The sequence below is a fragment of the Antechinus flavipes genome, chromosome 1 (assembly GCF_016432865.1).
Source record: "Antechinus flavipes isolate AdamAnt ecotype Samford, QLD, Australia chromosome 1, AdamAnt_v2, whole genome shotgun sequence".
NCBI classification, from domain to species: Eukaryota; Metazoa; Chordata; class Mammalia; order Dasyuromorphia; family Dasyuridae; genus Antechinus; species Antechinus flavipes.
In genome coordinates this window covers 293443697-293459991 of record NC_067398.1, presented here as the reverse complement: position 1 = coordinate 293459991, position 16295 = coordinate 293443697, and the positions used below count along the sequence as shown (strand labels likewise).

The 16295-nt window shown below is 32.8% G+C and overlaps 1 protein-coding gene across 1 annotated transcript in view; it reads right to left on the bottom strand.

The window, feature by feature from the left end:
* The window catches only part of MUSK (muscle associated receptor tyrosine kinase), a 198133-nt gene that overhangs the window by 109805 nt on the left and 72033 nt on the right, over positions 1–16295 (bottom strand). The window contains exons 4-5 of the mRNA XM_051962588.1: positions 11857–11984; positions 5087–5228 (exon numbers count right to left, since the gene is read on the bottom strand). Coding sequence (XP_051818548.1) covers positions 5087–5228; positions 11857–11984 — 270 coding nt within the window. The remainder of the gene's footprint in view (positions 1–5086; positions 5229–11856; positions 11985–16295) is intronic.

Below are 16295 nucleotides of genomic sequence, written 5' to 3'. Positions count from 1 at the left end.
AGATTTAGTATTTGTGCATTAATGCTCACTGAACACCTTTTTGTCATTAGGGAGAAAAGTTATAAGAAAATCTCTCCTTGGGTTTAAGACCAAGAAATTTTATAATGCAGGAAAGACATGCGAGGCTGAAGCTTTTATTTTTCTAGAGAGTAAGTGATAAAAAAATATTTATTAAGCACTTACTATGTGCCAAGTACTATATTAAGGAATGAAGAGGACAAGTCAATGAGCTAAGATTTCTTGAGTTCTATTTCCATTCTTTCTACATGACCCAGAAAAAGCTATAATTTCAGTTAAAAAAAATTTAACTCTTTTATTATGAATAAAGCAGTGAATGTAGAATCAGGAAGACTCAAATTTGAATCCATTCTCTGACATTTACTGGGGGACCTTTTGGGACCTGGACCCTGTGGGTCCCTGTGGAATCCTAGATAAATCACTTAATCTCTCTGTCTGCTTCAGTTTCCTCACTTGTAAAATGGGGATATAAACACCCATGATTGTTATAATAATAAAATGAGATGATATTTATAAAGTGCTTTGCAAATCTTAAAGCACTATATAAATATTAGCTATTGTTATTATGATACTAACATTACTAACAAACAGAAATGAAACAACTATAGTTAGTCTAGAAAAAGAGAAGCTTTTAAAAATAGCAAGAGTTGAATGGATGAATAGCTTCCTCTCTAGTACTCTCCTTCTCCTGGAGTAATATAATTATATAGAGAGGTTACAGAAAAGCATTATGAGGTAACCATGTAGTTTAATTTTACTTTTTGCTTTTTCAAATAAATTGTTTTTCAAACTAAATAAGAAAAAAAAACTTCATTATGAAATCAGAATCAATACAAGGTGATTGAAGAAGTGAGTTTTGTGGAACTGGTTCTTTTTTAAAAGTATTTTCCTGTATAAAACATAATTCTCTCTTTTAATACAAAGAGAAACTTTAACAAAAGAGGAGGCATAGAAATGACTTAAATTCAGGATCTGCCCATTCAGTATCTGATCTTTTCTCTTTTTCCTTATTACTTCTTCTTCTCAATTTTCTAGGTACTAAGGGCATGATGAGGCAGGTGAGCAGCTATCTTAGGGTTCAGCTATTACGGGGAGTACATATTCAATTTAACAACTATATAATTTTATTCTATGTATGTACCAAAACCTATGCTAGATTCTGAGAAGATATATAATTTAGATTGATACAGACTCCATTTTCATTGAAGTCTTAGTCTAATAGGACTATATGATATGTATACTTCAATGGCCCAAAGATCTCCTTCAAATTCCAGCTAAAATCTTAACTTCTCTAAGAAGTCTCTATCTCCCTTAATTCTAAAATCTTCCTTCTGTTGATTATTTCAGTTTATCCTGTACATAATTATCTGCCTGATTATGAGCAGCTTGAGAGCAGGGACTATCCTTGGCCTTTCTTTGTTCCCTTAAAGTTTAGCACAGTGCCTTTCATGTAGGAGATACCTAATAAAAGTTTACCGATTTCTTGACATCAAGAAATTAAAAGTTTTAATTAATATTGTTAAATAAATAAATAGTTTTAAAAAGTTTTCCCTGCAATTCTCTAAGTTCAAACTGCAACTTTCCCAAAGTTCTCTATAAGGAGATATATTGATGAATTGTTATAGCCAAAAAAAATTAAACAGCAAAAAACTCACTCTTTGTGTTAAACCTTTCTGATTTTAGACAACAGATATGGAATCTATAACTAGACTCATGATTCACACCTTTCCATCCTAATAAAAGCTCTTTGATCTTGAATTCCACTTGCATAACTTTTGATAACTTAGGGTCACCTGAATACCACAGGCAGATAGAGAGTAAGAATTTATCAGAGGGAAATAAAACAAGAACCCCTAATTTAATATTGCATGTTAAAGGTATTATTTGACATCTCAGAACATAAATATTTAGCTCAGTGTCCCTGATGCATGGAAATTTTAGCCACTGTTACTAAGCTCCCTTTTCATTCCTAATGCCTCAAAGCTGTTCTATTGCTTGCTTTATCCTGTACCTTTCCTTCCTCCAGATATGTCAGGATCTTTGACCCTATGGTCAAAAACTTTGTTTTTCCCTTCAGATGATGCAAGCATCCCAATCCTTGCTTGTCTAGAAAATGAGACTCTTAGCTTTGTTCTGTCCCCTAGGATTTATGTCTTATCCATTGTTTTCAACCTTCTTGACTTTTGCCCAATTTCCACTTCTGCTTTGTCCCTGACTCTTTCTATCCAGTTCATAACCTTGTTTTAACTCCTACATGCCTATCCCCTGATATTTCCTTCAATTTTCTTCAATTCCTGGTTCCATGTCTTGTGTTTATGTAGTGGGCAGAACTCTGGAAGGGTGAAAGGGTGTACTTGACTCTAAGACAGCAGGGTGCTTGTAGTTAAGTACCTTGTGAGATGGTGGTTCTCAAAACACATATTTGATATAATGTAATGATGTGGTCAATCTAGTTGGCGTATATTTAGGGTAATGTGATGATGTGATGTTCTAAAGTTGTGTGTGCCCAGTGTCGTGTCGTAATATAGGTATTTTAAGGGAGTCCCAGAGACAGAGGGTTCTCTCAGCCGCAGCTCTTAGCAGCAGCTCTCAGCCACAGAAGACTTCAGGCTCCAGACTCCAGACTCCAAGCTCCATCTTGGAACAGACACGACTCTCCTGACTCCTTCACTTCTCCACCTTAAGACCAAGGACTTTGCCTGATCCCAAGCTCTAGAGAGCTAGCCTGGATATTACATGTCTATTATTCTCTGTAACTCATATGTGGATATTATAATGGTGACATATGGGGAGCCAATAAGGAGCTGGTCAATTATCTCAGCAAAATCCTTTAGCAAGAAGTAAAGGTCTATGACAGAAGGAGTTCTCTATAATCCAGTTTCTTAAATTGCAGGGCATGATCCCATATGGAATCTTATAATTGAATGTGGGAATCCTGAAATTATTATTTAATATCAGTAAATATTTGATTTGTATACCTATTTTATATTTATATACCTATATACCTATATACCAAGCATCACATAAGCCCTGTTCAACCACAATACTAACAACTAATGTAGCAGTAGAAAAGGAAGAGCTACATGTGATCATCCTATCAGTCAAAATACTGTGTAATACTGCTTACTTCTACACTCTCTTTATCATTCTTATGGCTACAACACTAATTCAAGCTCTTGCTGTCTCTCATCTTGGTTTGAAGGTCCTGGGTTCAAATCCTAGCTTTGCTAGTGACAATCTATGTGACCTAGAGCAAGCCACTTAATGCTCTGTTTCTCAATATTTTGTGTGTAAAATGAGATGGGTTGAACAAGATGACCTCTAAAGTCCTTTACAACTCTAATTCTTTTTCATTTGCAAAGAGAAATCTGTTTTTAAAAACTCATAGATTTCCTGTAAGAATTACATGGATATGAAAAAGCTTTGTAAATTATATACAAACCAATGAATGTTATTAGTATTATGTATGCACCTCTTAAAGCTGTGAAAAATTAATCTGGTCTATTAACTAGACTAAATTTTTGTTTGCTCTTTTAAATCAATCAATCCAATCAATTGCTTAAGCATCACAAGATACAATTTTGTGAATCTGATGGTTCAGCATGGAAAAAAGTAGTAAACTCAGAGTCAAAAGATCTGAATTTAGATATTTGTTTGAATTGTCATCTTGGGCCAGTCACTTAATTTCCCCTCAATTTCAGTGTCCTGATGTATAAATGAGGAGATTGGACTAGATGGCTCCTGAGTACTCTTCTAGCTCCATATGATTCCTATCTACCAACCCTATTCTTTTCCTAAGTAAGATCAATGGAAATGTCATTAGCAAACAGCAGCTACATAATGATGAACTCATATTTCCATTAAAGGTTAATTTTTAAAAATGAATTCACTAGGACTGTGCAGTTCTCATGAGTAAGCATTATGAATAATAAAATTAACACTGAACAGACATTTAAAAGCATTTCATGCAAAATACTGTGCTTAAGATTCAAGGGTAAAAAAAATAGCCTATAAATTAAAAGAGTTTATGGTCAAGTAGGGAAAATTATATTCCATACTCTCCTAATACATATCCATAAACAGGATTAGTGTGTATGAGAAAAACCAAAGAGAAGTACAAACAAAATATCTGGATAGTTCAAAGGAGCAAATGATTATTTCTAACAGTGGGATTAGGAAAATCTTTTTGGAAGAAGTGACATTTGGTTTGAATTTTCTTGAAAGATAAAGATGATTTAGATAGATACAGGTAGTTCAAGGCTTCTGGGAATAGGTAGTTATGTGAAAGAGATTAAAAAATATGCTTCTAGAGAATAGGGATCCAGTTTGACTGCAAAGCAAAGTGTAAATAGGAAGGAGTTATGAAATATTAGTCTGGAAAGGAAGGATGAAGCCGAGAAACTATAAACTGGCAAAATGTCCTAGTTTCTATTTAGTTCCATTGACATTTTCATAATGGTTCCAATTTAAGATTTGTCAAACTTTAGTTTTGAGATTTGTGTATTTTTTAGCTTTATAACATTTATGTTTTACATCCACCATCTCATTTGATTCTCTATGACATTTTGTGATATAGGTACTATAGGTATTATTGTACCTCTTTTTATAAATTGAAAGTCAGGGAAGTAAAATGATTTACCTAGAACTAGTTACTTTTGAAGTCAGGATTCAAAACCAGTTCTTTCCTAACCCCAAGTCCAGAATTCTTTCCACTAAACTTCTGAAGTTTGTCTTTTTTATTATTTCAGCATAATGTCAGCTCCTTAAGGGTAGGGGACATTTTATTTTTTAATTTTTGTCTTTTTAGCAACCATGTTGCCTTGTACATTTTATTTGATTACTTAATATTTGTTGAGTTGCAGTGGATGACTACTGAACTTGAACATTTGTGAATTATTTTTTCTGTTGATTCCTTAATTTGGTTTCCTCATTTTTACCATAGAAGACTCATGTTTTGGATTTTCTTTGGTTAGGTGACCTCTGTTTTGAACCAATTCAGATATATGTCCGCCATAATGGAATTTGAAAACCTTATGTTATTAATCTGTCAAGGGTAGGTAGAACTCACCTTCTACTTCCAGCATGACTAGTTTGGAATATGCTGTCCCAAGGCTATTTTTGGCCACACATCTGTAATGTCCTGCATCTTCCCTTTGAACATTATGAATCCTTAAACTCCCAGATTCAAGAATTGCAATTCGAGCATTTTCCTATGAAAAACAGAAAAGGACTCTGTATATGTTTAAAAGTCAAGAGGTACTGGAGCTAGTTCTTACTGGCTTATGAGTACAGACTATTAAAGTTTTTGTTTAAGCATTTATATCTCAAATGTTAAAGCAGGACTTGATTTATTGTTTTGTTCATTGTTTAGACTTAAAGTGATGAAAAATTTTTAGTAATGCATATTAAAAGTATGTACTTTTCCTCCCCAGATTTGGTGGTACTCAGTAACATTATGAGAACAGAGAGCCTAGTCTTAATCATTGATTGGGTACAGCCTGAATTAAACTAAGAAGTGTTGAAGATGTTATTTAAAAAGACCAAGGATCCTCTCTAGCCCTTTTTGGTTAAAGAATGTTTTACTTGAACATCTGCTCTTGACTTAACATGATAATCATGATAATTAAAGAGGATTTTTGGATTTAGGTGTCCTTTATTTCCCCGGGCTACAGAAATCTATCCAAAGGTCCTAGAGATAAACTTTAAGGAAATAGTCCCATAGTCATAGTTCCAAACAGTATTTACAAGAAATATTCTAAACCTAAGTCAGATGGTTGTCCAGGATATTGTACTTTAATCCTTATCAGATATTGGAAATAAAAAAAAGAATAGACTTAATCATACCCTAGAATATACTGCCAGCTTTTTGTTAGATGCTTGACTATGTATGATTGCACTTTGCCATTGGCTATTGACTGAAGAACTCTAGTTTTTCCTGTCAAAAACTCTAGCTATTGTCCCTTAGCATATGGCAATAGAGAGAAACAAATGGCTAGCAGGTAGGAGCAAAGCATCCATGCTCAGCAACCATGAGACTAGTGAAGACACCAAACAGAAATGATGTAATGAAGAGAAGAGAGGCAGTGCTCAACAGAAATAACACAACTAGCAAAGAAAGATGAAGAGGTGTAGGAGGGCAACATCAGAAAATATTGATAGCTTTGCAGTATTGGAGATAGGAGTTGTTTCAGACATAGTTGTATATACCACAAGCCCTGTATTCTGCTCATACAGTCCTGGGATATATCTCTTCTGTATTCTCTGGTTTCCTCTGGGTGTGGCCACCAAAATTATTCTGTGGTCACATTTATTTTCTGTACCTCAATGGTAGTTTGATAACCTGAAGGAGAGTAGACATGACCTGTGATTAGAAGAGCTAATTTTTAATTTGCCAAGCTCATGATCAAATATATTTTGCTTTGAACTAATGTAGCCTCTGCTTAGCTAATAAAAGTAAGCATTCATGGAAACTCATTCATTATAGTTTTGAATGGTTGCTGTGTCATAGAATCCCTTAAAACTGGCATAGCTTTTCAATGGGCTCATCATGTGGGTCTACAGTAACAAGAATGGCAAAGTAGTATTATATAAAACAAAGAACTACCATTAAATTTCAACTAAAATAACATTGAGGTATTCCTCATTATTAAAAGAAAAAAACATGCTAATGTAAATCACTATGAGAGAGATCTACAATAACATTATCTAGCACTTTTATAACAAGTTTATGGCACATTACTTTACAAATATTCTTTCATTTTATTTTTACAACTCTGGGAGGCAAATGGTATTATTTTCATTTTACATAAGAGAAGACTGAGACAGGTAGAGATTAAGGGACTTTCCCAGCTTCATAAAGATAGTAAAAGTCTGAATATGAACTCAGAAGACTGTATAATTTTAAATGATCGTGTTGTAGTTTAAATATGGATTAATTTCTTTTTTTTTAATAAGTTTTTATTGATAGAACTCATGCCAGGGTAATTTTTTTACAACATTATCCCTTGTATTCACTTCTGTTCTGATTTTTCCTCTCCCTCCCTCCACCCCCTCCCCCAGATGGCAAGCAATCCTTTACATGTTGAATAGGTTACAGTATATCCTGGATACAATATACGTGTGCAGAACCGAATAGTTTTCTTGTTGCACGGGGAGAATTGAATTCAGAAGGTATAAATAAATGGATTAATTTCTTGTAACAAATGCAGGATTTAGTACAATTGCTACAGTAGTGCATTGCAAAGGTATAATAAAGACTGGAGACATAAAAGATCTTGTGAAATATATATTTTTCTACTAATTATTCTCACAAGTTGGTCAATTTTTAAAAATTATAATAGCTTCTTATTTTTCAAAATATCACAAACATAGTTTTCAATATTCATTCTTATAAAACCATGTGTTCCAAATTTTTCTCTCCAAGCCAGTAAATAGTGCAATATATGCCAAATGTGCAATTTTTCTAAACATATTGTTAATTTTTTAAAAACCAAATTAAAACCCCAATTTCTTACTAAAAACTACATGAACACAAATAATTTAACTTCATCTTTCCATGCATATCATATAGCCCTTTCCAATAAAATTCACACTGATGCACATTATGGTATGAGGGTAAGTCTGGGTTCTCAAATAGCAAAGAAAATAGTGGGATATTCCATCAGGATACAAAGGCTTTGAATATGGGCTCAGAAACGGGCAGGATCTAGCTTAATTCATAATAGAGAGATAGCATCAGTAGATTGGTCTTTAGGTGATGGTTTTGCTACAGTGGAAAAATATTAGTGCCAGAATCCAAGGATTTTAGTTTAAATTCCAAACTCTGACACTTGGATGACCTTGAACAAGCTACTTCACTGTTTCCTGTATGACCAGTTTGAGATATGCTGTTCCAAGACTATTTTTGGCCTCACATTGATAACATCCTATAGATAAAGGGATCTTTAGACAAGCCAAGTTCACCCTTCTCAGATTTCAGTTTCTTCATCTATAAAATGAGGGGGTTATTGGAGATTGCCTGGGGGGGAGTCCCTTTCAGCTCTGCATCAAAGATTCTCTACTCCTTTGGAGTTTTTGGGAGGAGGGAAAGAAGGCACAATGCAGATCATGAAGCAAAGAAAATACAAAATGTTTTATCTTTCTTTATCCAGATTGAAAGTGAGCAATGCAAAAGGATTCTAAGAATCACAATTTTTCAATGATATTAATTTTGTTTTTCTCTAAGTGACAATCACCAATGATTTGGTTTTTGGTGCTTAGAACTTTCCCATATTTATAATGCCACCTTGTCTATAAGTTAAGTTGAATGACATAAAAAATTACAGCTAAATTAAAAGATAGCTTATTGCTTCTCCTCAGACAGTTAAATAAAGGAATTGGTTTTATCATGTTAAGGTAAGAAATATCATTTCATGAACTCTGCCTTACAATATTCATGAAGTACATAACAAACAGATACCAATGAAGATGATTACTATTTATGTCCTAACAGCTATTGCTGAAGATGAAGCAGGTATTTTATAGTAAAGAACTTGATAAATTCTTCCAAACAGGATAAACACATATTTTGAGTTTTCATGATTTCCATTTAAGACAAGAAAGGGCAACAAAAAATTAGTTTAAAATGTTTTGAGGTTGAGAAGCAAAAGATGCCTAAGGCTTGATGGTTCCTCAGAACCTTCATGCCTATAAAAAAAAGGACAAATATTATCTTCAAAAAGAGTCAGAAGACACTGATTATTTACATGATAAAACCAATTTTGCTAATTCATATTTTTTCCAAGAAAACCCCAAATGGGGTCCCGAAGATTCAGACATTACTGAAAACTACAGAACATGTCCACCAACTAGAACATGCCCATTTTTATAGAATCATAGCATCTCAGAGGTGGAAAGTGTTTCCAAGATCATTTAGTTTATCTTCTATATAACTGACAATCTCCACTACAACCATTTGAGTGGTCTCAGCCTTTACTTGTAAATACTGAAGGGAACATTAATGAGCAGCTCATTGAAAAGCCCTAGTCCTTTGGAAAGCTTTTATTATTATTATTATTATAACATTGAACTAATATGAAATTTGCAGAACAAATCACATCTCCTTTCTACATGATAATCCTTCAAATAATTAACATTAGTTATTCTGCAGGCTTTCATGAACTGTATCTGGAGCCTATTTGTTGATCTTGGTGACTGGGGGCCCAAATTACAACATGAATAGGAAAATGAGTATAACTGCCAAGTTCCAAGTTGGCGAATGTAATAGGCTTCTGCAAGCTATTGCTTTCCTAGTACAAAACACTTTTCAGGCTGTGTAGGCTGCCATTTGTGTTAATATAAATCACTTACCTTCATTGACAAAAGTTTACAATGATGCATATGTGAGAAAACTAATTAAGGCTCTTAATGGCTCAGTCATATCTTTCATTCCAATGATTTTTCAGGGGTAATCAGGGATCAAGGTCATACTTCTCTTTTCCTTTAGAGCAAAGATATCAAACAAATTGTCTCTTGCCAGACTTGTCATATTGCACCTTCCTTTCTTTCATTCCCCATGATTTCCAAAGTAACCAGAACCAGATTAAAAGGTAATATTTAATTAATTAAACTTATCTAATTAATAAATTAATGATTAATAATTTGATAAATAATTTAATTAGAGTAAATTAATTAAAATGAACAATATTTAACAAAAATAAAAATACAATTGAATGTAGATAATTCTCAATATGTGGTTTTTCTAAGTCACTATGCAGCTAGCAGGGATTCTTATGTATAATTGGTGTTGTGTAATCATTTTTCACTTGTATCTGACTTTTTTTCCTCAGGTTTCTTGATAAAGATACTGAAGTGGTTTGTCATTTTTTTCTTCAGCTCATTAAAAAAATGAGGAAACTGAGGAAAGCAGGGTCAAGTGACCAGGATCACACAGCTAGTAAGTATCTGAGATCAGATTTGTACTCAGGAAGATGAGTATTCCTGACTTCGAACCCAGCACTCTACCAACTGTGTTATCTAGCTAACCAAACCTGTAATTTATGTTTGCTTGAATCCTCCCTTGGGACAATTGCATGGAGGCCTTCTTAGTCAAATCTCATTTCTTCTGACAAATTTTATCAGATGGAATTGAGAAACTGGTCCTATTTCTAAGATAACAAAATTATCACAAATAATTCATCATTTCAAGACACTCTGGTTCTGGTTCATGCACTACAAAGTCATTTCTACTTTTTACTATGCCATTTATACCATATGTTGGAAATGGTTTCAGCTCCCTGCCCCTTACACTACAGCTAGTAAAGCATGAAGATCCTTGGCAAACTCCACATTTTCAAATATGATGGTCCAGTGTCTTCAAGCATTAATGTGCTTTAATAGGCAGGTTTTCCAATTTTTAATTTATGGAACATGTCAAAAGCAGGTACTCTGACACTCTAGCAGTTGTCTAGGAAGTATGTCTGACATCTGACACTTCTGTAACATTTCTACCACCAAGGGCTCAAGTTTCTCCTTTCCTTTTAGAGTAGGGTATATTCAAAGACTAAAAGCCACTTCCTCTAGCGAATCCATTAAGCATACAGTTGCTATTTCTATCTCAGAATTTGTTCAGAGACTTGGACCTATACTTTTGATGAAATAAGATGTTTGGGAATAGAAGAAACCTACTCTAAAAGTTTTGCCATTTTTGATAGTTTTCTATGTATTCTCTTCATAGTTCAGGTTTTTTTCCCTTTAACATAATGAAAGGTAGCTGTTTTTACAATTATTTTCTAGTCAACTTCTTCTCTAAGTATCTTTCTAAGGAATTTGTGTATTTCTTCTGCCTTAGAAAACTCACACACAGCAAAACTTGCATTTTCTTTCTCCCATGTGTTCTTACTCAGCATTTTACACAGGCCCAGAAATGCCAAGATAGAAGACAACATAAGACCTCATTAGTAGTGTTTTCAAAACAATTCATGGGTATTCCCCAAATCAATAGTACTTTTTGTTATGACAGAATTGGACATCAAGAGGATGCTCATCAATTAAGGAATGGATGAACATGGCTTATGAGTGTGATGGAGGATTACTATGATATAAGAAAAGACAAGGGGGGGTTCAGAAAATCTTGATTCAGAAAATAAGACCTATATGAATTGATGCAAAGAGAAGTGAGCAGAACCAGAAGGTCACTGTGCACACTAACAGCAATATTGTAATGTTGATTAATTACAACAGATTTGGCTACCCTGATCAAGACAATGATTCAAGACAATTCCAAAGGATTCATGATAAAAAAAAAAAAATTAGTAGTCAACTGTAGAGAACTGATCAACTGAGTGCAAAATAAAGTATAATTTTTCTTTCTTTTTTAAAAAATTGGTTAATATAGAAATATACTTTGTAGGATTTCACATATCTAATTAATATTGTATTGCTTGCTTTCTCAGTGAGTAGGGGAGGAAGTAAGAAGGAGAAAAAGAATTTGAAACTCAAAAAATTTTTAAAGGAATGTTATAAATAAATAATTATTTTAACAAAATACCCCACTAATTTTTCTACATCTCACTATAAAAGGCAGATTGGTGAAAAAATTCAGCATTAGCACTTGGATGGTAAAAAGACATTGGACACAGAAAGACTAGTTAAGAAACTATGGCAAAAATCCAGAAGATATAAACATGAAATCATATGACTAATATGAATAAATAATAAAATTATTACAAACTCTTTGAAAATAAATGTTTTATTTACTTAGCTATATGACTCTGGACAAGTCACTTAAGCCCAATTACCTTACAAACAAAAAAGGAAATAATTTTTTTATATGAAATACACTATAATTCAGAAACTTACCCTGAGTATGGTGTCTCCTTTGATCCATGATACTGAAGGTTTGGGATTACCCATTGTAGTACATGGCAAGACTGCCTTTAACCCCTCTATTATTTTTACATTGATAGGAGGACGTGTTATTTTAGGCTCTAAAAAAAAACCCAACAAAACAAACAAACAAAAAACAGAACCAGAGCTGAGTATTTTATAGATGTTTAACAGAATAAGTATTTAAAATACATTGAATTTAAGGTTAATTTACATTTATAGTCCAGGTGAAATAATTTAAATGGTCTAAATGTTTTTATCAGAGATCATGGAATCACAAATACTTTCACAAGGCATTCTGAGTAACTCTTGAAGTAGTAAATTTCTAAAAGTAAAATTTTATTTAACCTATAGAAGTTAGTGTTATTAGAGAAGTAAATTATTTTAAAATGTTATTAAGTATTCCTTGGACTATGCATAATTGAAGAAAAAAATTAATTTCAAATTGGTGAGTAGACATTACAATGTATTTACTTTGTCAAAGGACTCATTGAGGAAATCAGCTTCCTTATATATTTTATTTTTGACTAAACGATCCATTAAAATATTGATGATAAATAAATTTAAATTGCTTATATGTAATAAGTATATAATTTTAACAATATATTTCAGTAAATATCACAATAAAATTTTTAGTCATTCTCTATGAGCTTCCCTTTTTTGGGAGGTTTTTATTTAATTTTTTGTTGTTATTTGCACTTATTCTCATAAATTTTTCTTTTTTTCATAGCCAAACATTTCTTTTTTCTTTTTCATGCTTCTTGTACATAATAGCTTTTACAGAATTCATTTAAATAAGTAAAATTTGAAATAGCTATTTTCCAGTTATTGAGTATTTGGATTACTTTTAATTATGCATAATAGTGTTGTAAAAATCTTTAAATTATATCTCTCTTTCTCCTCCCATCTCTGTTAAATCCTATGATACTGTATACATTTCAAGAAATGAAATTATTGGATCAAAGATTATTTTTGTAACCTTTACAGAGTAAAGAACTCTATAGTACTACCTTATTCAACAAAATTCTGAGAGTTTGCAATCTCATCAGCAATGAAAGAGTGTTTTCCTATAAGCATGCAAGAATTAAATTTCATTGCTTTTTGATCTCTGCCCTGATGTATGAGAAATTATTCATTTTAAAATGCACAATCTACATGCAACTTGTTTCAAGATATATTTACAATGTAACATATATACTCACACAGAGCCAAATAATAACAAGGTATAGAGTGGAATTTTTCAAATTGCAATGAAGCTAATTTACTGAAAAAAACCTGATATGACTTTATGAGGAGATAAGCTAGACTATGAGCTCCTTGATAGTAAGGATGTTTTTCTCTTCTCTATCCTAAATTTTTAACACAGTTGTTGGTACTGAATAGCCACTTAATAAATGCTAATTAACTAGCTAATAAGACTCTTTGACAGCAGTTTGTACTTTCCAAAGTATTTTCACATATGCTATCATGGAAAGAAGTATATGGTACCTGTATTTCATATATACATAGGATCATAAACTTGGAGCTAGAACATATCTTAGAGGCAGCATGGTCTAGTGCAAAGAAAACTAGACTTGAAGTCAGGAGATAGGTTTGAATTACATTATATAAAATTATTAGTGGGGCAATGAGGGGGATGGGTAGACAGAACTCAGGCTAGAATCAGAAAGAACTGAAGTAAAATCTGACCCTCAAAATTTACTAACTTTGTGACCTTCATCCTGTTTGCCTCAGTTTCTTCACTTGTGAATGAGCTGGAGAAAGAAATGTCAAACCACTATAGTATCTTTCTCAAGAAAACTCCAAATGGAGTGATGAAGAGTCATATACAACTGACTACCAACAACAAAATATTATTAGCTGTATGGCTATGGGATAATTCAACTTAATCAGTCAAGTATAGATAATATTTACAGCTATAACTTCCACTTTGTGATTTTTCCCATCACAATTCTGATATTTCACAAGTCAGCACAAAAAATTAAATGGAATTTTGGGGTAGTTTAGTGAAAGCTGCAGATAACAACCAAAGACCAGCAAACAACTCTGAAAAAGATTAGAAACTCAGAAATGCATAAAATATATGTGTAGTATTATATAATATCAACATGTTTTATCTTTTAATGCCACAGAAAATTAAGATTTCTTCTCTGGATGAAAAGGAGGGCTAAAACATTTTATATGGATTTTATATATCATGGGGATATCATGCCCCTAACCTTCTCTTTGTGGAAGGGATAACTGTAAATGAATTAAATCACAAGACTGACATCAAGAAAGCACTTCAAAAGATTTAAAAAACATTTTTGGATTCAATGATTCAAGGTAATTCCAATAGAATTGGGATGAATAGTGCCATCCACATGCAGAGAACTAAGAAGATTAAAAGTGATTCCAAGTATACTATTTTCACCTTTGTTTGTTTTTCTTTCTCACATTTTTTCCTTGTTTGATTTTTTTTTTCTTGTATAACATGACAAATATGGAAATATATTTGGAAGAATTGTACATATTTAATGTATATAGAGTATATCTGTCTTGGGGGGGAGTTAAGGGAGTGAGGGTGAAACACTTGAAACACAAAGTCTAACAAAATGGATGTTAAAAACTATCTTTATATGTATTTGGAAAAATGAAATAACATTGAAAGTTTTAAAAAACACTATTGTAAATATGTTTTTCACAGAGAGATTTTCTTCATATGGAAGTTTCCTATATCTAAGAAATCACAGATACTATATCTATTATTCTTAAAGGTTATATAGTCCAATGCCTTCCTTTTAAAATTATTTTAATATGATGAATAATCTGAACCTTGGTAAAATAGACCAACTTGTTCAAGTTACAATTAAAAATTAATGAGACACAGAGCTGGAACCTTTGACTCCAGTCCATCACAACCTGAGACCCAGAGAGAAGTGATTTGCCTTAAGTCACACAATTTTTAGCAGAACTAGAATGAGAAACCATATCTTCTGATGTTGAGACTAGAGTATTCTTTAGGAGCTCATTTTCTCCTTTAGAAAGTCTCCTGAGATTGGGCAGGTAGTATACAATTTATAGCTGCTCAAGACTCAGCAAAGTTAAAGAATTTGTTAATTAAGTATTAACAGCATCTCTACTCCAATCCAGTTCTTCTGATATATACAGTTTTTTCAAGTATAATATAATTAGAATAAAATGTCATGTAGGAATATCATTTTTAGTTATTGGATTCAGTTCATGTTTTTGTTTGAATGGGAGCAAGGGGAAAAGCATTTATTAAATACGAATTGGGGAAACAAGGTGGTACAATGGATAGAGCACTCGGCAGGATTCAGGAAAACCTAAGTTCAAATCTGGCTTCAAATACTTACTATTTGACTCTCAACAAGTGACTTAACCCGGTTTACCTCAGTTGTCTCATTTTTAAAATGAACTATAGAAAGAAATGATAAACTACTCCACAAAGTAAAGAGATTAAAAATCATCACCTAGTAAAAACCCTACTTTAAATTGTGAACCATACCTATTTCATCTACTTCTAGCTGTCACTGTAAGATATCTTTATGAAAATGTTTCATAATAGGTCAATTTTCTATTAAAAATACTCTGAAATCTAAATCACTGGCAGTTTTTTTTTTTTAATGGAATAGTTCTGGGAAAGTTGGGGCACTGATACATTGTTGGTGGAGTTGTAAATACATCCAGCCATTCTGGAGAGCAATTTGGAACTATGCTCAAAAAATTATCAGACAATGCATACCCTTTGATCCAGCAGTGTTACTACTGGGCTTATATCCCAAAGAGATCTTAAAGAAGGGAAAAGGACCTGTATATTCCAAAATGTTTGTGGCAACCCTCTTTGTAGTGGCAAGAAACTGGAAACTGAGTGGATGCCCATCAATTGGAGAATGGCTGAATAAATTGTGGTATATGAATGTTATGGAATATTATTGTCCTGTAAGAAATGATCAGCAGGATGATTTCAGAAAGGCCTGGCAAGACTTACATGAACTGATGCTGAGTGAAATGAGCAGGACCAGGAGGTCATCATATACTTCAACAACAATACTATATGATGATCAATTCTGATGGCTATGGCTCTCTTCAACAATGAGATGAACTAAACCAGTTCCATTTGTTCAATAATGAATAGAACCAGCTACACCCAGCAAAGAAACTCTGGGAATTGACTGTGAACCATTACATAGCATTTCCAATCCCTTTGTTTTTGTCCACTTTCATTTTTGATTTCCTTCACAGATTAATTGTACATTATTTCAAAGTCTGATTCTTTTTGTGCAGCAAAATAATTGTATTGATATGTATACATATATTGTATTTAACATATACTTTAACATATTTAACATGTATTGGTCTACCTGCCATCTGGGGGAGAGGGTGGGAGGAAGGAGGGGAAAAATTGGAAC